A 16,884-nucleotide genomic window follows, 5' to 3' on the forward strand; every position below is an offset into this window, starting at 1 on the left:
ATGGTTCCCCAAACACTGCCAGGAGTAATTCCTGAGTGCATGAGCCAGGAAGTAATCCCTGTGCATCACTGGGTGTGACCCAAAAAGCAAAAAAAAAAAAAAAAAAAACACCCCAAAAAACTATACTACAATGCACTAATAATTACAACAGCACAGTATGCAATAGAGTAGTTATATGTAAAATAGCATATAATAAAAAGGCCCACAGATCAACAAAACAAATAAGAGGCGATCAATAAAACCTCACATATATGGACAACTTATTTACTACAAAAGAGCCAAGAGCGTATAATAGAGTGAGGAAGGTCCCTTTAATAAGTGGTATTAGGAAAAGTGGACAGCCTCAAGGAAAGAATTAAAATAAGCGCTACATAACACACAAAAAGTAATTCAAATAGATTATATTTGGACGTAAGATCTGAAGCCACACAATACCCAGAAAAGAAGACAGGTGATAAGTTTTTCAATACTGGTCTTAAGAGATGTGTTGGCGTACCTGAATGCCAATGGCAAAATAAGCAATGTTAACAGACAAAAAGGGAGATACAGACAGCCACACATCAATAGGAAAAAAAATTAAAGAATGGATAGATTTGGGCTCGGGTGATAGTACAGTGGGTAGGGCCTCTGCCTTGCATGTGACCTATCAGATCCCTGGCACCCAATGTGGTCCCTTGAGTTCACCAGGAGTGATCCCTGACTGTAGAGGCAGGAATAAGCCCTGAGAACACCTGGTTCAAAACAAAGGGGGAAAAGACGCAAAAAAACAAACAAAAAGAATGGAAACATCACCCAGACATGAAAATGAACTCCCCAAGCTTATTTGAAACATTAACCAAGACTGAAAATAATTTAAGTTTTTTAAAAAGAGGGTTTTTGAGATAAATGAATTTAGCAGTACGCTGTTTAGAGAAATAAAGAGGGAGAAAGGCAAACACTATGTTTCATTCAGTGACATATAAACCAGATGAATAATTAAACTAAACAAAAATAAATGATTAGACTAGAAGACTGTAAGACTCATTAGTAATTAATAAAAGTGAAAAGAGAAGGAAGGTGGGTAAATTGGGTGAAAGGGATCAACTGTACAACGAAGATATAATTGCATTTTTAATAGTGAATTTGATGAAGTATAAATGCATGTTGATTTATAGCAATGCAGCCTAAAACTTATGTTATATAATGCAATATTACTTCAATTAAAAAATATATTTACAGAATGGTACAATCATTTCACACAACCAACTTCAAAACTTTTTCATTACCCCCGAAGAAGTCTATTAGTTGCACTCCGCATTTCTTTCCTTCTGAAATATATTCTTTGTCAAATTCTCTCCTGATACTGGTAGCAGATATCAGCAGACTCTTTTGTAACTATGGCAGTAGTTCTGATAAGTTCAGAAAAAAGAATAACCTCTTATATCATGAAAGCAATCTATCTCCGGTGGGTAATGGATAGTATGTCACCTACAAAAATTAACAACAAGTCTCACTTGGAGACATTATTGGTGCCCACTCAAGCAAATTGATGAACAACGGGATGACAGTGATACAGTAATACAGTGATGGTAGAAGCAAATAATAGCTTCAGCCAAGTTTTGGCACTAGAGATAATCATTCTAAGAAGTTCTCCCCCTCACAATGAAAGAAAGCAAAACCAACTGGAATCCAACTAAAGCTTGCATCTTTTTATTTGGTCTCGTGTGACTATTCATTAAAAAAACCACACCACATCAAAATCTCCCTCTATAACATAGTTTGTAATATTGGCATCATTATAGTAAAGAAAACCTAAATATATTTTTTGGTGTGTACATGCTAGGAAGAGCACCAAAATGTTAAAATATTATTAATAGTAATTGCCTTTGGGTAAGATTATACGTATTTTATGAAAAAAAGCTCTACATCACTAATCATTTGGGAGATGCAAATCAAAACAACAATGAGATATCATTCACACTACAGAGACTGGCACCAATCAAAAAGAACAAGAACAATCAGTGCTGGTGTGGATGGGGGGGTGAAAGGGAACTCTCATTCATTGTTGGTAGGAATGCCGACAAGTTCAGCCTTTTTGAAAAACAATATGGGCATTCCTCAAAAAAATAAAAACTGAGCTTCCATATGACCCAGCAATACCACTTCTAGGAATATACCCCGGTGCCCCAAAAACACACAGCATAAAAGCCAGAAGTGCACAGTGCTGTACCTCTATGTTAATTGTAGCACTACTCACAATCATCAAAATCTGGAACAACCTAAGTGCCTAAGAACAGACGACTGGATAAAGAAACTATGCTACATCTACACAAGGGAGCACGACACAGCCACCAGAGAAAAATGAAGTTGTGAAAACTGCTTATAAATGAATGGACATGAATGGAGTCAGAAAGAGAGGGACAGGCACAGAATGACTGCACTCATTTTTGTGATATGTATAAACATGACATGAAACCCAAGGACAGTAGAAATAAGGGCCAGGAGCACTGGTCCATGGTTGGATGCTTGCCACAAGTTGCAGAGGTGGGGGAAGGGCAGTTAGGAGAGAAGGGACCACTATGAAATAATACATGGAAACGATTAATCTGGACAAGGACTGAATGCTGAGAGTAGGTAAAGAGATATGCATGATAGCATCTCAGTACCTGTACTGCAAACCATAATGCCCAAAAAGAAAGACAGAGAGTGAGAGAGATAAAGAGATATAGGCTGGGTGAGTGGGGGAAGGGGGGTTATGAGAGGGAAATGGGGACATTGGTGGTGGGAAATGCACATTGGTGAAGGAATGGATGTTGGAACATTGTATGACTGAAACCCAATCATGAACAATTTTGTAACTGTGTATCTCACTGTGACTTAATTAGGGTAGATGACTCTACCATAAACTGACCAATGACAGATAACTGCATTGCTTTTCAAAAACATCACATGTACTTTCACTCATTCAGGTTCCATAGTTTGACTCTTTAATAATAAATGGTTACTAATTGAACCATAAGTAGTTACCAATTTATAATAAAAAATAAATTTTAATTTTCATTATTGGTTCTGGTGGTGGGAAACTTACAACAAAATATATAAGAGCTGCTTACCTGTCATTGCCCCGCAGCATTTTGGGATCAAAATATCTATAGTCATCAGTTTCCTATTAAAAAATACAAAGTTTGTTTGACTTAGGGTATTTTATTTTATTAATTTGGTAAAATGTCCAACAACCACTGCCCTAGATTTTACTGTAGATGACCTATCTCACTATTTACTGGATATCTGTGTGTGCAAAAGCCCTCTAAGTACTTTAGATAAAAGTACTCAATGCCAACAACACCTATGAGGTAGTTACTGTTATTCTTACTTTTCAGATGTGTACGTTGGAGGACACAGAGTTTATATAACTAATCTAAATAGTAAATAAAAGAGCTCCAGGATTTGAATCTCATTAGTCTTAATTTCAATGCCCAAGCTTTTAAACACTATATTACATTGCTTTTCAAAAACATATCTATTTCATAACTAATGTATAAGCTATTGTTATTGTTAGAATTTTATTATTTATATTTGTTCACAACTTTGTTGAATATATAGAATTCCCAATACAGTTCACAGTGTCTTTTATTTAAAACCTTTGGAGTTAGATGTGTTTCAGAACTCTCAATTAAAATAATTTTTTTTTTTTGGTAATACAATGTATGAACTATAATGCAATGAAATGGCCCCAGTGAGCAACAATCTAGAGTTTCTGTAGTTAAGTATAGAATTTCTGCTTTACTACTTGTGATGAAATCATTTCTTAATCTCTGCCTCTCTCCTTCCATAGCATAATTAAAGGAACTTACTCTTTTATGGATTGTAGATGACTTTACCCTAAACTGACCAATGACAGATAAACTGCATGTGCTGCCACTTTTCTAGTACTGAACATTGGACAACGCTAAGCATACAAACACAGTATCTGAATTCTTAGTGAACCCAAATGTAGTATCAGAATTCTTCAATACTTAGCTCCAAGGAATCAGTCATGTTTATATGGTCAGATGAAAATCTATCAGATTTCTTGACTATGCCTTTTTCTCAATTAAGAAAGACAAAGGCAAACACTTAATAAATGTAAATGTTAATCATTTAGAATTAGGTCATAAAATTTTTAAATGGTTTGGATACACTTAAAACTATTAGCCTGGTTTTATAGTAATCTGATCTCTCAGGTCACTGCTAATCTATTCTGTATTTGCTAAGTTTTCTAATGCCTTCAAATCAATTTGTTCATATGTGAGTGAACAAGAGCTATCAAGCAAACAGAGTAAAAAATGCTTTCAAAGCAAAAGATCTTTGTTTTAGTAATTAGGAGGAATCTGTAGGGCCAGGCAGCTACTTCACCATACATTCTTTACATATAAGAGATTCAATCCCTGCCACCAGATGATTTCAAGTCTGTCTGGGAGCAACCCCTGAGCACAGAGCCGAGAAGAGCTCCTGAGTACTGCTGGTAGTATGGTCCCCAAAACAAGCAATACAGAAAAATCAGTACGAAGTTCAGACCAAAACTGCTTCATGAACTTGCACAACCTGGGGAACCATCTGAATAAGCCCTATAATTTAGTCATTTATTAAGAGTGTAACAAAAAGAATATAAATTGGTGTAGGCAAAAGTCAGAGCTATATAGGAAGAGCAAATTTTGAGTTCCTATTTGGTTACTAATATATAGACTTTGAGAAAAGTCACCTGACATTCCTGGGTTTTCTTTCCATTATAAATGATTTAAGGGTGCTCTTGCAAGCTGAGCTCAGAGGATCCAGGCTGGACAGTTGAGTGATATGGTAACATAAGGGTGTAGTGATACTGGGGCCACCAGAGGCACGTGTAGTGCTTGGGGACCATGCCCCTACACTTAAACTTATCTCCCTGGTACTAAAAATTATTTGGAATACTTTTATAACCTCTCATGCTCTGTTTCTTTTTTCTTTTTGGGTCACACCTGGCGATGCACAGGGGTTACTCCTGGCTCTGCACTCAGGAATTACTCCTGGCAGTGCTCGAGGGACCATATGGGATGCTGAGAATCGAAACCAAGTCGGCCAGGAGTAACCCTTGAGAGCATCGCCAGATGTGACACCACCTCATGCCCCCCATCTCGGGCAAAAAAGTGCTACCTACTTAGTCCTGCCACTAATCAGTTATTATGCAAATTACTTAGTGATTAGCAAGTTAATGTCCTCACTGTGCCAGTTTCCTCAGATAATAAAGAGGTATTTTGTAACAAGGATTAGATGAGAGTATATGAAAAGTGTTTTGAATAATTCCTAGAATATAAGAAGTTATGCAGTAAACATGAGCGATTATCATTTATATTTTTGATATTATTCATCATTTTAACTCAAGATTAGGAACAGTAACAAAATATATTAAATTTCTTAAATAATTTGGCATGTATCTGCATTCTTATTTATTTGGATTTTTGGAACCACCCAGTGGTGCTCAGGGCTTACTCCTGGCACTCGGCGCTCAGCTTGAGGGCACCATATGGGATCCCAGGGATTGAATCCTGGTGGGCCATGAGCAAGGCAAATGCCATAACCCAATGTACCATCTCTCTGGCCCCTGCATACTTATTTTTATATTTTAAATCATTATAATCTTCCTTAAATTTACTGCCATTGTTTGTAGATGCTCGTAGTATTCTCTAAGGCAATCATAAATGCCTGTCAAGCTTTTCAAGAATTCCTTCTCCTTACATTTGGGGATCCAGTGAAAACCTCTATATTGACCATGTTGAATTCCACTTTCTCTACCTAACTTCCCAGATGAAGTTGCGATTCCATCCTTGTTAGCTGTCATTATAGACAATTCTCTTTTTTCCCCTATAATTCTAACCGCTTTTACTTAAGGATGTTTTGCTACAATCTACCCTTTAACATAGACAGATTTAAAATTTTTATTTTAAAAACTTATTCAATGTTATTATAATCAAAGGCTGGAGAGCTAGTACAGTGGGTGAGTAGGACATCTGCCTTGCAAGTGGTCAACCTGAGTTTGATCCCTGGCATTCTACATGGTCTCCCAAGCCCCACCAGGAGTAATTCCCAAGCTAATCACTGAGCACCACTAGGTGTGCCCTCCACCCCTTATTACAATCATCTTTTAACAACTGTAAAAAAAAAAAAAGTACACAACAATCTGAAGGCTACTCTTGCTTTTGAATCCTGGAATCCTAAGATTTTCAGGTAAGTATAATAATCCAGACTAACCCAAATAATCTTTTTTTTTTTGATTCTTGACTTTTATAATAACTTGCTACCCTCTATTTGCAACAGTAAACAGATGGATTGTGAGAGATTTGTGGTGAAATCATTTTATGAATCACTGTGGTAATTTTTCCATTTCTTTCTTAAGTGGAAACTCATTCTTTAAGCAACTGCTAAAATTATTTCCCCATTTGTCTATCCATCAATTTTTCTCTTAATTTACCTTTTCAGTTCAAAAGAATGGAATGTCATCTGAACACATACACTTAAAAAGTTAGCTATGCAACCCTTGGAATTTAATCTTCATAAAATTGGTACTCTGTACCAGTGTTTCTCAGTCTTTTTTGACTATGTTTCCCTCTGACCTTGTTTTCTTCTTGTGAACATGCTGTCTTACCTGGTGGCCTCTAGTCTCATACTGCGGCCCCACTAATTGATAAGATGTCCCCCTGTGTCCCCTAGGAACATCTTGGGATCCAAAGAGAGGCTATATTGAGAAATCTTGCTCCATATTATACATAAAATGCTCAACATTCTTCCTTTTACAGAAAACCAAATTTTACATAAATTCATTTCTTAGACTATTCTTTTACATTTAAGCAATAATCTACATTAATTTGGATAAGAGCTCGTAAGAACGGTTGTAGCAGCTGAGAATAGCAACTTTTATTATGTGAAAATAGTCAAAAAGGCTCTTGGAGAACACAGACCCTCCTTCATATAGTCTGCTTTGATTAGTTAGGCCCATTAACAAACTTGATTAGTTAACACCCTCATACTAATCAATTTGATACATGCAGTTGGTGGGATGCTTGCCTTTCATGCAGAAGAATGTGACAAAATGAAAATTTTTTAAATAGAATATTACATATTACTCACAGGGTTTGACTTCATCTCCATGAGATTATCTAAAATACGAGTAACTGGAAGATTCTGTGGAAGAGATTAGCATTTTGTTAAGCACTAGAACAACATACCAAAGTTCTTTATTCACAAAACAACAATCATACGAGTTGAGTATACTTACCTTTCAATTAAACACATTCTAAGAGTAAGTACTCTGAATGGTGTCATGGCTGTAAAAAAAACCCTTGGCATTACTTGAGTTTTCATATAAAAAAAATGTAATTCTAAATCAGATACTCTTTTTAACCTGTGGGTGTAATGATTCAGGTTTCAGTGCAAATAAATATTTTGTTCAGGTTTTAGTAAAAATAAATGTTTTGGCTTTTCCCCCCCTTCAAGATATTTACTTTTAACACTAGTGATTACATCTTCTTACTTTAATTATTAAGAATTTCGCTGTTTTGGGGCTGGAGCGATAGCACAGCGGGTAGGGCGTTTGCCTTGCACGCGGCCGACCCGGGTTCAAATCCCAGCATCCCATATGGTCCCCTGAGCAGCACGGCCAGGGGTAATTTCTGAGTGCAAAGCCAGGAGTAACCCCTGTGCATCGCCAGGTGTGACCCAAAAAGCAAAAAAAAAAAAAAAAAAAGAATTTCGCTGTTTTAATTTTTTTTTTTTGGTGGAAGAGTTTTATTAAAAACAGTATCTTCTGGGCCAGAGCAATAGTAGAGTGTGTAGGGCTCTAGTCTTGCATGCAGCTGATCTAAGTTCGACTCTCGGCATGCCATATCCCCAGCATCCCCTAAACCTGCCAGGAGTGATCCCCGAATTCAGAGTCAGGAGCAAGCTCTGAGCACCACCAGGTGTGGCCTAAAAAATAAAACAGAACAGACAAACCCTAACAAAACCCAATAACTTATAGCTTATGAAAGCATATAAGATTAAATAACTTAAGAGTTATTTTTTTTATTTTGAAGATATTTTCTTCTATAAGCCGAAAAAAAAAAAAGCGATGAGTAAACACACCACTTTATTAATGTTAATTTTATGCGATAAATTTCAGAATTCCAATGACACATTGTCTTTTTTTTGCTTTTTGGGTCATACCCAGCGATGTTCAGGGGTTTGCACTCAGGAATTACTCCTGGCAGTGCTTGAGGATGGGATGCTGGGAATGTGCAAGGTAGACACCCTACCTGCTGTACTATGGCTCTGGCCCCAACAAATACTTTTTTTGAACAAGAAATGTACAAAACTTCTGTTGGCAGAAGACTGCCTCTTGAAAAGCTTATATACACTGGGGTAACAAATACTACTGTTACCTTCTACTCTGACGACTTTATCACTGTTTTAAATATAACACGTGAAGTATAGAAAATTTATTAAATGACTATTATGTTTATTCAATGTGCATTCCTACTGAGAAGGTATTCTCTGTCCACTTTGAACTATTTCCTGTGAGTTGTACAGGATGTTCTGGAATTTTATATCTTAGAGACTTAACATACAACAAAGGCAACATTAAGCCAGATTCTTCAAATAATGGTAGATAACACATGACAAGGAACTTTATTTTCCTTTAGGTCATGAACATTTTATTCATCCTAAAATGGAACTATCAATGAGGAAAATGCTGCCTTGTCGAGATAGCACATATTCATTTTTTCCCACCTTTTCTTAATTGGTAAGTAAAAATCTTTAAAGATGTTTTTAGCCAAGTAAAATTAAAGCTATTTCATTACTGTTTGATATTTTTGTTGGCCAGGAATGTTAAAATATAAACACAAGCAACAACTGTTAAGTTGAATGAATGTACTTCCTCAAGTCTATATTCAGAATTTAAAATAAGGTAGCTACAATTTTTAACTTTTAAGTTTTGTTTCAAGGAAAATTTGGTTTGTTTGTGTAAGAATTTACATATTACATATTTCGCTAATGAATAACTGGGTGTATATTGAAATCTGGTCAGCAAGGCACAAGAAAGTATGAAAGCAGAAATGAGAAAACTACAGTCAGTAGTGACAGTATGGTAATTCATTAATAAAATAATCACTGTATTTTATGAAAAACTCGATAGAAGGCCTCAGCAGCAGAGTAACATCACCCGAGGAAATTAGTGAGCTCTAAGATGATATGCAGGAAATCTCTAGAAAACAAAAGAAGATGGAAGAAAGTCTGAAAAGAAATGAACCAGAGAAGTATGAGTTTGAGAGGAACAATTTAAGAATCGTCTGAGTCCCTTAGGAAGAGGAAGGTGAATTTGACAAAGGACCACTAGTGAAACAAAGATAAGCATTTCCCAGAGTTAAGGAGTGCATGCTTCCAGATTCAAGAGGGTCGGAGGGTTCCCAACAAAAAATAGAAACAGGAAAACTCAAGAAATATTGTAATCAGAATGACGAAAGCCAAAGACAGAGACAGAATATTGAAAGCAGCAAGATCAGAGAAGGAAGTAACATACAAAAGAGTTCACATAAGTTTCAGAGCAGATCTATCAAATAAAACTGTGGCCAGAAGAGAATGGTGGGATAATAGTAAAAAGAAAAACAAAACAAACAACCCTAACTCAATGAAATGAACACCTCAACAAGAATATGCTATCCAACTAGATTATTGAAGGAACAATACAAAGCAAGAGTTTATGTAGTTCATAGCCTTGACACCAATTTTGCAGTATGTGTTAAAGGAGCTTTTATAAGATAAAACTCAAAAACATGCAGAATTTCTATAACACTATGGCAATAAATTCCTTCACCTAAATAATTTCACTGAGCTAACAGACATGAAGGAAGAGATCTGATAGCAATGCAATAGTAATAGAAGATATTAACATTCCTTTATCACTGCTGGATAGATCAAATGGACAAAAACTCAACATGGACGCACTAGCTTTGAAGGAAGAAATGGAAAGATGGGTTTAGTAGATTCCATTCTCTAAAAGCTAAGTACACATTTTTCTCCAGCTCATACAGGATAGTCTCCAAGACAGACTACATGCTGCATCACAAAACACAGCTCCATAAAAGGAAGAAGAGGGGCTGGAGCAATAGCACAGCGGGTAGGGCGTTTGCCTTGCACGCAGCTGACCTGGGTTCGATTCCCAGAATCCCATATGGTCCCCTGAGCACCGCCAGGGGTGATTCCTGAGTGCAGAGCCAGGAGTAACCTCTGTGCATCACTGGGTGTGACCCAAAAAGAAAAAAAAAAAAAAAGGAAGAAGAGAGAAGTCATACTAACTATACCCTCAGACCATGATGCTTTGGAAAATGGAAATTAATCAAAAAGAAATGGGGGAGAAGGGAGATTGCAGATACTTGGTAATTAAACAAAACAAAAAAAAATTTTCTAAATCCACTATTAAAAAACAGAATTTCTAAAAAAAAATAAATAAAAGAAACATAGTAAAGGAGCAACATATGGCCAAAGGCACCAGGACTAAAGAGCTGATCTCCAGAATTGGATTGGGGGTGGGGAAAAATGGGAGGGGTCTTTGTGACAATGATGGAGGAAAACTGGAACTCTGATGGTGGGTGAGAGCTGGAATGATGTATGTATAAAGCTATCATTAACAGTATTGTAAATCATGGTATCTTAATAAAAATCAGAGAAAAAACTCATAACTTATACAATTTGCACTCTTGCCTCTTTAAAAGAAGTCCATATTTCAATCAACTTAAAACCACACTGTTAGGGCCAGAGAGACAATACAGCACTTAAAGAGCTTGCATTGCATGCAGCTGATGCAGATTTGATCTCCCTGCATCAGCCAAACCCTGATGCAGGGTTCATTCCTGGCAGGTTCCCCCAAACCCTGCCAGGAATGAACCCTGACCACTGGGTGGCTCCTCCAAAATAAAAATACCAACGAAACCAAAACACAGTTAGGGTCTGGAAGAAAGCACATCAGGTCAGGGTACAACTCTCCTACCATGAGCCATATCTAGCTTAGATTCCTGACAACACATGGTCCCTTGTGCTTCTCTGGGTGTAGTCCTGGAGGTCCCAGCACAGTCAGGATGGCCCACATATCCAGGCACTGTGGGGCCCAAAGAGCACAGATCCTTGGGCACTTATACTGAACTACCAGATCAGTTCATGGGATTGAGAGTAAATAAATAAAAGTAAATAAAGCTAAAACCCAAACTCATTGTTAAAAACGAGAACAAAACCCCATGAGTTTTCCATTTTTCCCAAAATGACTGTTTCAGAAAAAAAAAAAAGTTAAACATTACTAAACATTACTCTGAACCAGGCTGTTTCCACTCGGGCTGCCCCAGAGGGGGGCGTTTGAGAGCCCTCCCCACCCTAAGGGACCCAGCCCCAGCAACCGACCTCCACTACTCAACTGCTGCCCACACTCCATTATAAGACATTTCCTACCCATTTTCTATAATTACTACACCATATTTGATGGAGTTCAGACAGTAGGCAACAAATCATAAAGAGTAATATTCTCTCTCTCTCTCTCTCTCTCTCTCTCTCTCTCTCTCTCTCTCTCTCTCTCTCTCTCTCTCTCTCTCTCTCTCTCTCTCACTCTCTTCTCTTGGAGAGCCCGGCAAGCTACCGAGAGTATCCCGTCTGCACAGGCAGAGCCTGGCAAGCTACCTGTGGTGTATTCGATATGCCAAAAACAGTAATGATAGGTTTCATTCCCCTGTCCCTGAAAGAGCCTCCAATCGTTGGGAAAGACGAGTAAGGAGAGGCTGCTAAAATCTCAGGGCTGGGAGGAATAGAGACCTTACTGGTGCCCGCTCAAGTAAATCAATGAACAATGGAATGGAAGTGATACAGTGATACAATGAAACATTACTGTGTAGGTTAGTAATCAAACTATTAGATCTCAATATAAACATGGTAAGATAAACATAAATATTATATATTAAGAATTACTATTTTCAAAGTCTAGGAATTTCAAAGACATGAACTAGAAATTTTGCCTGAAAAAAAAAAGGCGATAAATCTTTTCTATGTTTTTGTTTTTTGGACTACATCTGGTGGTTCGTAGGGTTCGTTCCTGGCTCTGTGTTCAGGGGTCACTCCTGGTGGTATTTAGGGGACTATATGGGGTGCCGGGGGATGAAACCTGAGTCTCTCTCATGTGAGGCAAGGGCCCTACCCACTGTAATATTGCTCTGGCCCCTGAGAAATGTATTTTAAAAACTCTCCCTGGTTTTAAGGCCATGGTATGTTATATAATTTTAGTCATTGGAAACATTTAAGTAAAACAGTAATTTTATACGACAGCTTTAAACAAAATTGATATAAAATATTATAATAATAAAGACATAACAGAGCATAGCAATAAAGGAAAGTAATATAGTTCAATACCCAAAGCAGTTAAAGCATTTTCTCTAAGTTCTTCTAGAATTAGCCACCGTTGCCCTGTTCTTTGGTGACTATTTTTAATTGCCTTCTAGCAGACTTGGGGTTGGGATAATATTTGATGCTGAAGTCAGCAATGAGGTTTGTGCAAGAGTTGCTTCTGTTCTGATAATTAAACCCTAGGAGAATAAAATGCTATATATAGACCTTCTAAAGAAAAACGCTTATCATGAAGACTATTTGCCACACAAAAATGTCCTGCAAAGGCACCAAATTAACTAATGGTGATACTATATAGATGTAATAGCTATAATTCATATATATTAATTACAGAAAAACAACAGAAATGCAAAAATCATTAAGAAGTACTACCATACTGGGTGTAGTACCCTTCAAAAAAACTTCCACATATTTAATCCAAAACAGAGATACAGCTATAACATGAATATTCCATCTTATTTTCAGGAAATTATTGCATTTCCTTTATAAAAGACAGACACTACCAATCTTTTTATTAAATAATGTAAAAGATACATATCTAAACTTTAAATATTGTAGATTATGGATATAATGCTTATGAATAAACTATTTTTGAGACAGAAAACCACTACATATATATATACATGTTATATGTGTATATATATATTTGAGACAGCAAATATATATATATTATGTATATATATATATATTTTAAAGCCCCAAACTAGATTAACATTATCCAACAAAATAAACAGAAACTGTGGCACATAATGAGAGCCTAATATTACATGTTGATTTTATGGGTAAAGGAATGCTGACAGACGAGAAACTAAACTGTTTAAAACTAAGACTTTTATTCAAATGAACTGTGAAATCAAGCTATGGTTCTACTACTCCAAAACATAAAATTCTAATTATTTTATTTTGAATAAAATAATCAAATTAATATATTTTATTGATTCCCAATTCACGTAAGACTTTAGACTTTTAAGTTCATTAGCTTAGTCTATTGATGTTAAAAGTTAAATATATTTTAAGTAGTATCTCTTGATTTTATTATTAATATTTACAATTTGAAAACACGCAGAAGTTACTTTAGCTGACCGATCAACTTATGTTCAAAAGTATGTTTTCTAACAAGTACACTTACTTGCTGTTTCAATACCAGGTTCTTCACTCCTTCCATCACAAACTGAGATCCTGTATTCATGACTCGTGACAAGAGACTAGGGTCAGAAGAGTAAAATCATGTTGAATGGAAATAAAACATTTGATTATACACTATGTGTTGATGCTTACCCTATCCACTACCTATTTTCACTAATCTGAAGTGATTTAGGAATTTCTGCCTCCATGGATATCACAACTGCAGTTCAATTTAACAAAAGAATAGTTATGCAATATTCTGACTAGTCAACTGTTAACAAAATACAGAAATAAGTAATTTCTTCAAAATGAGCATTTTCTAAGTGAAATGAGTCAGAAAGAGAGGCACAGACATAGAATGACTGCACTCATTTGTGGAATATAAAATAACTAATATGAGACTAATACCCGAGGACAGTAGAGACAAGGGCCAGGAAGACTGCTCCATGGTTGGAAGCCTGCCTCATGAGCTGGGGGAGAAGGCAGATGGGATATAGAAGGGATCACTAAGTCAATGATGGTTGGAAGGATCGCTCGGGATGGAAGATGGATGCTGAAAGTAAATAAAGGACCAAACATGATGGTCTCTCTCAGTATTTGTATTGCAAACATAACACCCAAAAGGAAAGAGAGAGTAAGAAGGAAATTGTCTGCCATAGAGGCAGGGGGGTGGGTAGGGTGAGGGTGGCAGGAGGGAGACTGGGGAAATGGTGGTGCAAAATGTACACTGGTGGAGGAATGGGTGTTGTATAACTAAAACTCAATCATGAAAGCTTTGTAACTGTATCTCACAGTGATTCAATAAAAAAAAACCATTTTTATTGTTGAGTCTTAGCTATTTTTTTAGCAAAGTATAAACTAAAAAGTTAATCTGATTACTTAATACTATGAAATTAATTCACACAAACAGCTTTAAGAATTTGAAATATACACTGAAAAAATATATGCCTATATTATGAGTAGGTTGAAAGTTTTGTTCTCTGGGTTACAGCAGCTAGATCCAATCCCACATTATGTCACCTTCATACATAAAAATCTGCAGCACTGTAGCACTGTCATCCCGTTGTGCATCGATTTGCTCAAGCGGGCACCAATAATGTCTCCATTGTGAGACTTGTTACTGTTTTTGGCATACTGAATACACCATGGGTAGCTTGTCAGGCTCAGCCGTGTGGGTGGGACACTCTCAGTAGCTTGCCGGGCTCTCCGAGAGAGATGGAGGAATCGAACCCAGGTTGGCAGCGTGCAAGGCAAACACCCTACTCGCTGTGTTATGGCTCCAGTCCACATAAAAACCTACCACATAGAAATATTAATCTAACATGTAGTACATTTTACCTCAAGTCAGAAAAAGGTTTGGATTTTGAACAATCAAAATTGAAACTATTAAATGACAAGCCATACTGGTTTTACATTTATGGCTCAGTATCTCAGAATGAAAGGATGCTTTCTGGGACAATTGTAATACTGTATTATTTATCCTTATCAGAAGAATAACCTTCAAATCATTTAAGATTTTTCTTATATTTTATTAAAATTCTCATTTACAAAATCCATAACAAATTAACAGGCTTTACTATTCAATAAGATTTTCAGAAACAAAACTATAAAGTCTACTTTATTAAATACATGAGAATAATTTTCCAAACACATTTTTTATTTTTTCTATCATATCCTTACTCCTTGAAATGAAGAGATGGACAAGATGAAAATCCTTGTGTTATAATGTAATCCTTTCTTATATTTAGAGAAAGTAATCTCTGTTATAATGAAAACTTCTGAGACAGTTTCCCAGCCTCAGGCATCTGAATGTGCTAAACAGCATAATGCAGTCTATAGGCTAGACCAACTGGATTCATTCTGTCAAGCACTTACATGATGCTGCCTAAGTGCTTCTGGTTTTGGAAACTTTTATTAAAACAATAGTTCAGGGTGGAGATAAGGTAAATCTGTTTTCCTCTTTTACCCTTTTGTTCTAAGCTCTAAAAAATAGAAAGTAATATAAAACTAATACAGCATGGAAAAGGAGTAGTCAGAATTACTTTATTCAGCAACTTTGAAAATCATGCAGAAACTAGGGATTTTCTGGAGTCAGAAATAATATCTGATCCTAGGGACTTCTATCATTTGGTGGTATGTTTAGGTCTATTACAGAACTAGTCTTGAGTACTTAAGCTTGTTATGATCATTGATTTAAAACATTTTAACATTCATCTTCTGAAAATGAAAAACGATGTTTCAATAATGAGGAGGCAAACAAAACCAAAAATTTGTAACATGTAAAATATATTCTCCTCACTTTAAAATTAGAATTCCAAGTAAAAAAGTCAAATACACACTGATGTTTATTTTATATCACAATGAAAATAATCTTTAAAAAATCATCCATCATATTTTTAAGTTATAAAGTCTAATTATAATTTGGAGTATCAGAATTATTCAATCAGAACTATTAGGAGTACTTACCCCATTGATTTAGTGGTAGTGTTGCCATAGCTGGTGGGAGCTGAGGTCATTTTGGCAAAAGCCCTATGAAGTAAGAATTTTATTTAAAAGTTGACTATTAGAGTTAACTTTCAGTATCCCATTAAATTATCTATTGACTATAACTTTTTAGTATGCAGAAAGGATTTCTGAAGAGATAATTTTCAACTCATAAAATAATGTTTAAGTTCAACTAACATTGAACCAATGACATGAATATTTATATAATTTTACAGTTACAAAATAAAGTTCAAGTACAGCACAATTAGAAGTGGAACACTCGGGGCTGGAGTGATAGCACAGCGGGTAGGGCGTTTGTCTTGCACGCGGCCGACCCGGGTTTGATTCCCAGCATCCCATGTGGTCCCCTGAGCACCGCCAGGAGTAATTCCTGAGTGCAAAGCCAGGAGTAACCCCTGTACATCGCCAGGTGTGACCCAAAAAAAGCAAAAAAAAAAAAAGTGGAACACTCTTCTTTAAAAACACAAATACAGGGATTGGAGAGATAGTTGAGTGAGTAGGTACTTCCCAGCATCTCACATGGTGCCTTGGAGAGCCAGAAACTAACCCATGAGCACCACTGGTCGTGGCCCCAAAAAATAAACCAAAGCAAACCAAAACAAAACATATGCACGAATTTATAAATTGTCTTTTCTTATTTGATTACCTGATCATTTACTTGAAACAGAAACTTGCTGCCTTAAAAGAACAACCATGTACTGAATGAGCTTTAAGTCTCTATTGTTCTTTCAAGTCCATCTTCGTCCCCAGATACATGCTTCTGCTCATGGTATCCTTTAGGGATATAAATACTTCTCCAACAGACATGGTACTTTTCAGGATTCAGTTCAGAACTACTTCCTTCAT

General features: G+C 36.3%; 1 protein-coding gene across 2 annotated transcripts in view; it reads right to left on the minus strand.

Moving 5' to 3' along the window:
* The window catches only part of SCFD1 (sec1 family domain containing 1), a 102,275-nt gene that overhangs the window by 18,455 nt on the left and 66,936 nt on the right, over positions 1–16,884 (minus strand). For both annotated transcript variants that reach the window (XM_004617786.3, XM_055133041.1), the window contains 4 exons: positions 16,000–16,062; positions 13,538–13,613; positions 7,120–7,173; positions 3,093–3,145 (listed from right to left, as the gene is read on the minus strand). In XM_004617786.3, coding sequence (XP_004617843.2) covers positions 3,093–3,145; positions 7,120–7,173; positions 13,538–13,613; positions 16,000–16,062 — 246 coding nt within the window. The remainder of the gene's footprint in view (positions 1–3,092; positions 3,146–7,119; positions 7,174–13,537; positions 13,614–15,999; positions 16,063–16,884) is intronic.

This window comes from Sorex araneus, chromosome 3 (assembly GCF_027595985.1).
Source record: "Sorex araneus isolate mSorAra2 chromosome 3, mSorAra2.pri, whole genome shotgun sequence".
In the NCBI taxonomy this organism is placed as follows: Eukaryota; Metazoa; Chordata; class Mammalia; order Eulipotyphla; family Soricidae; genus Sorex; species Sorex araneus.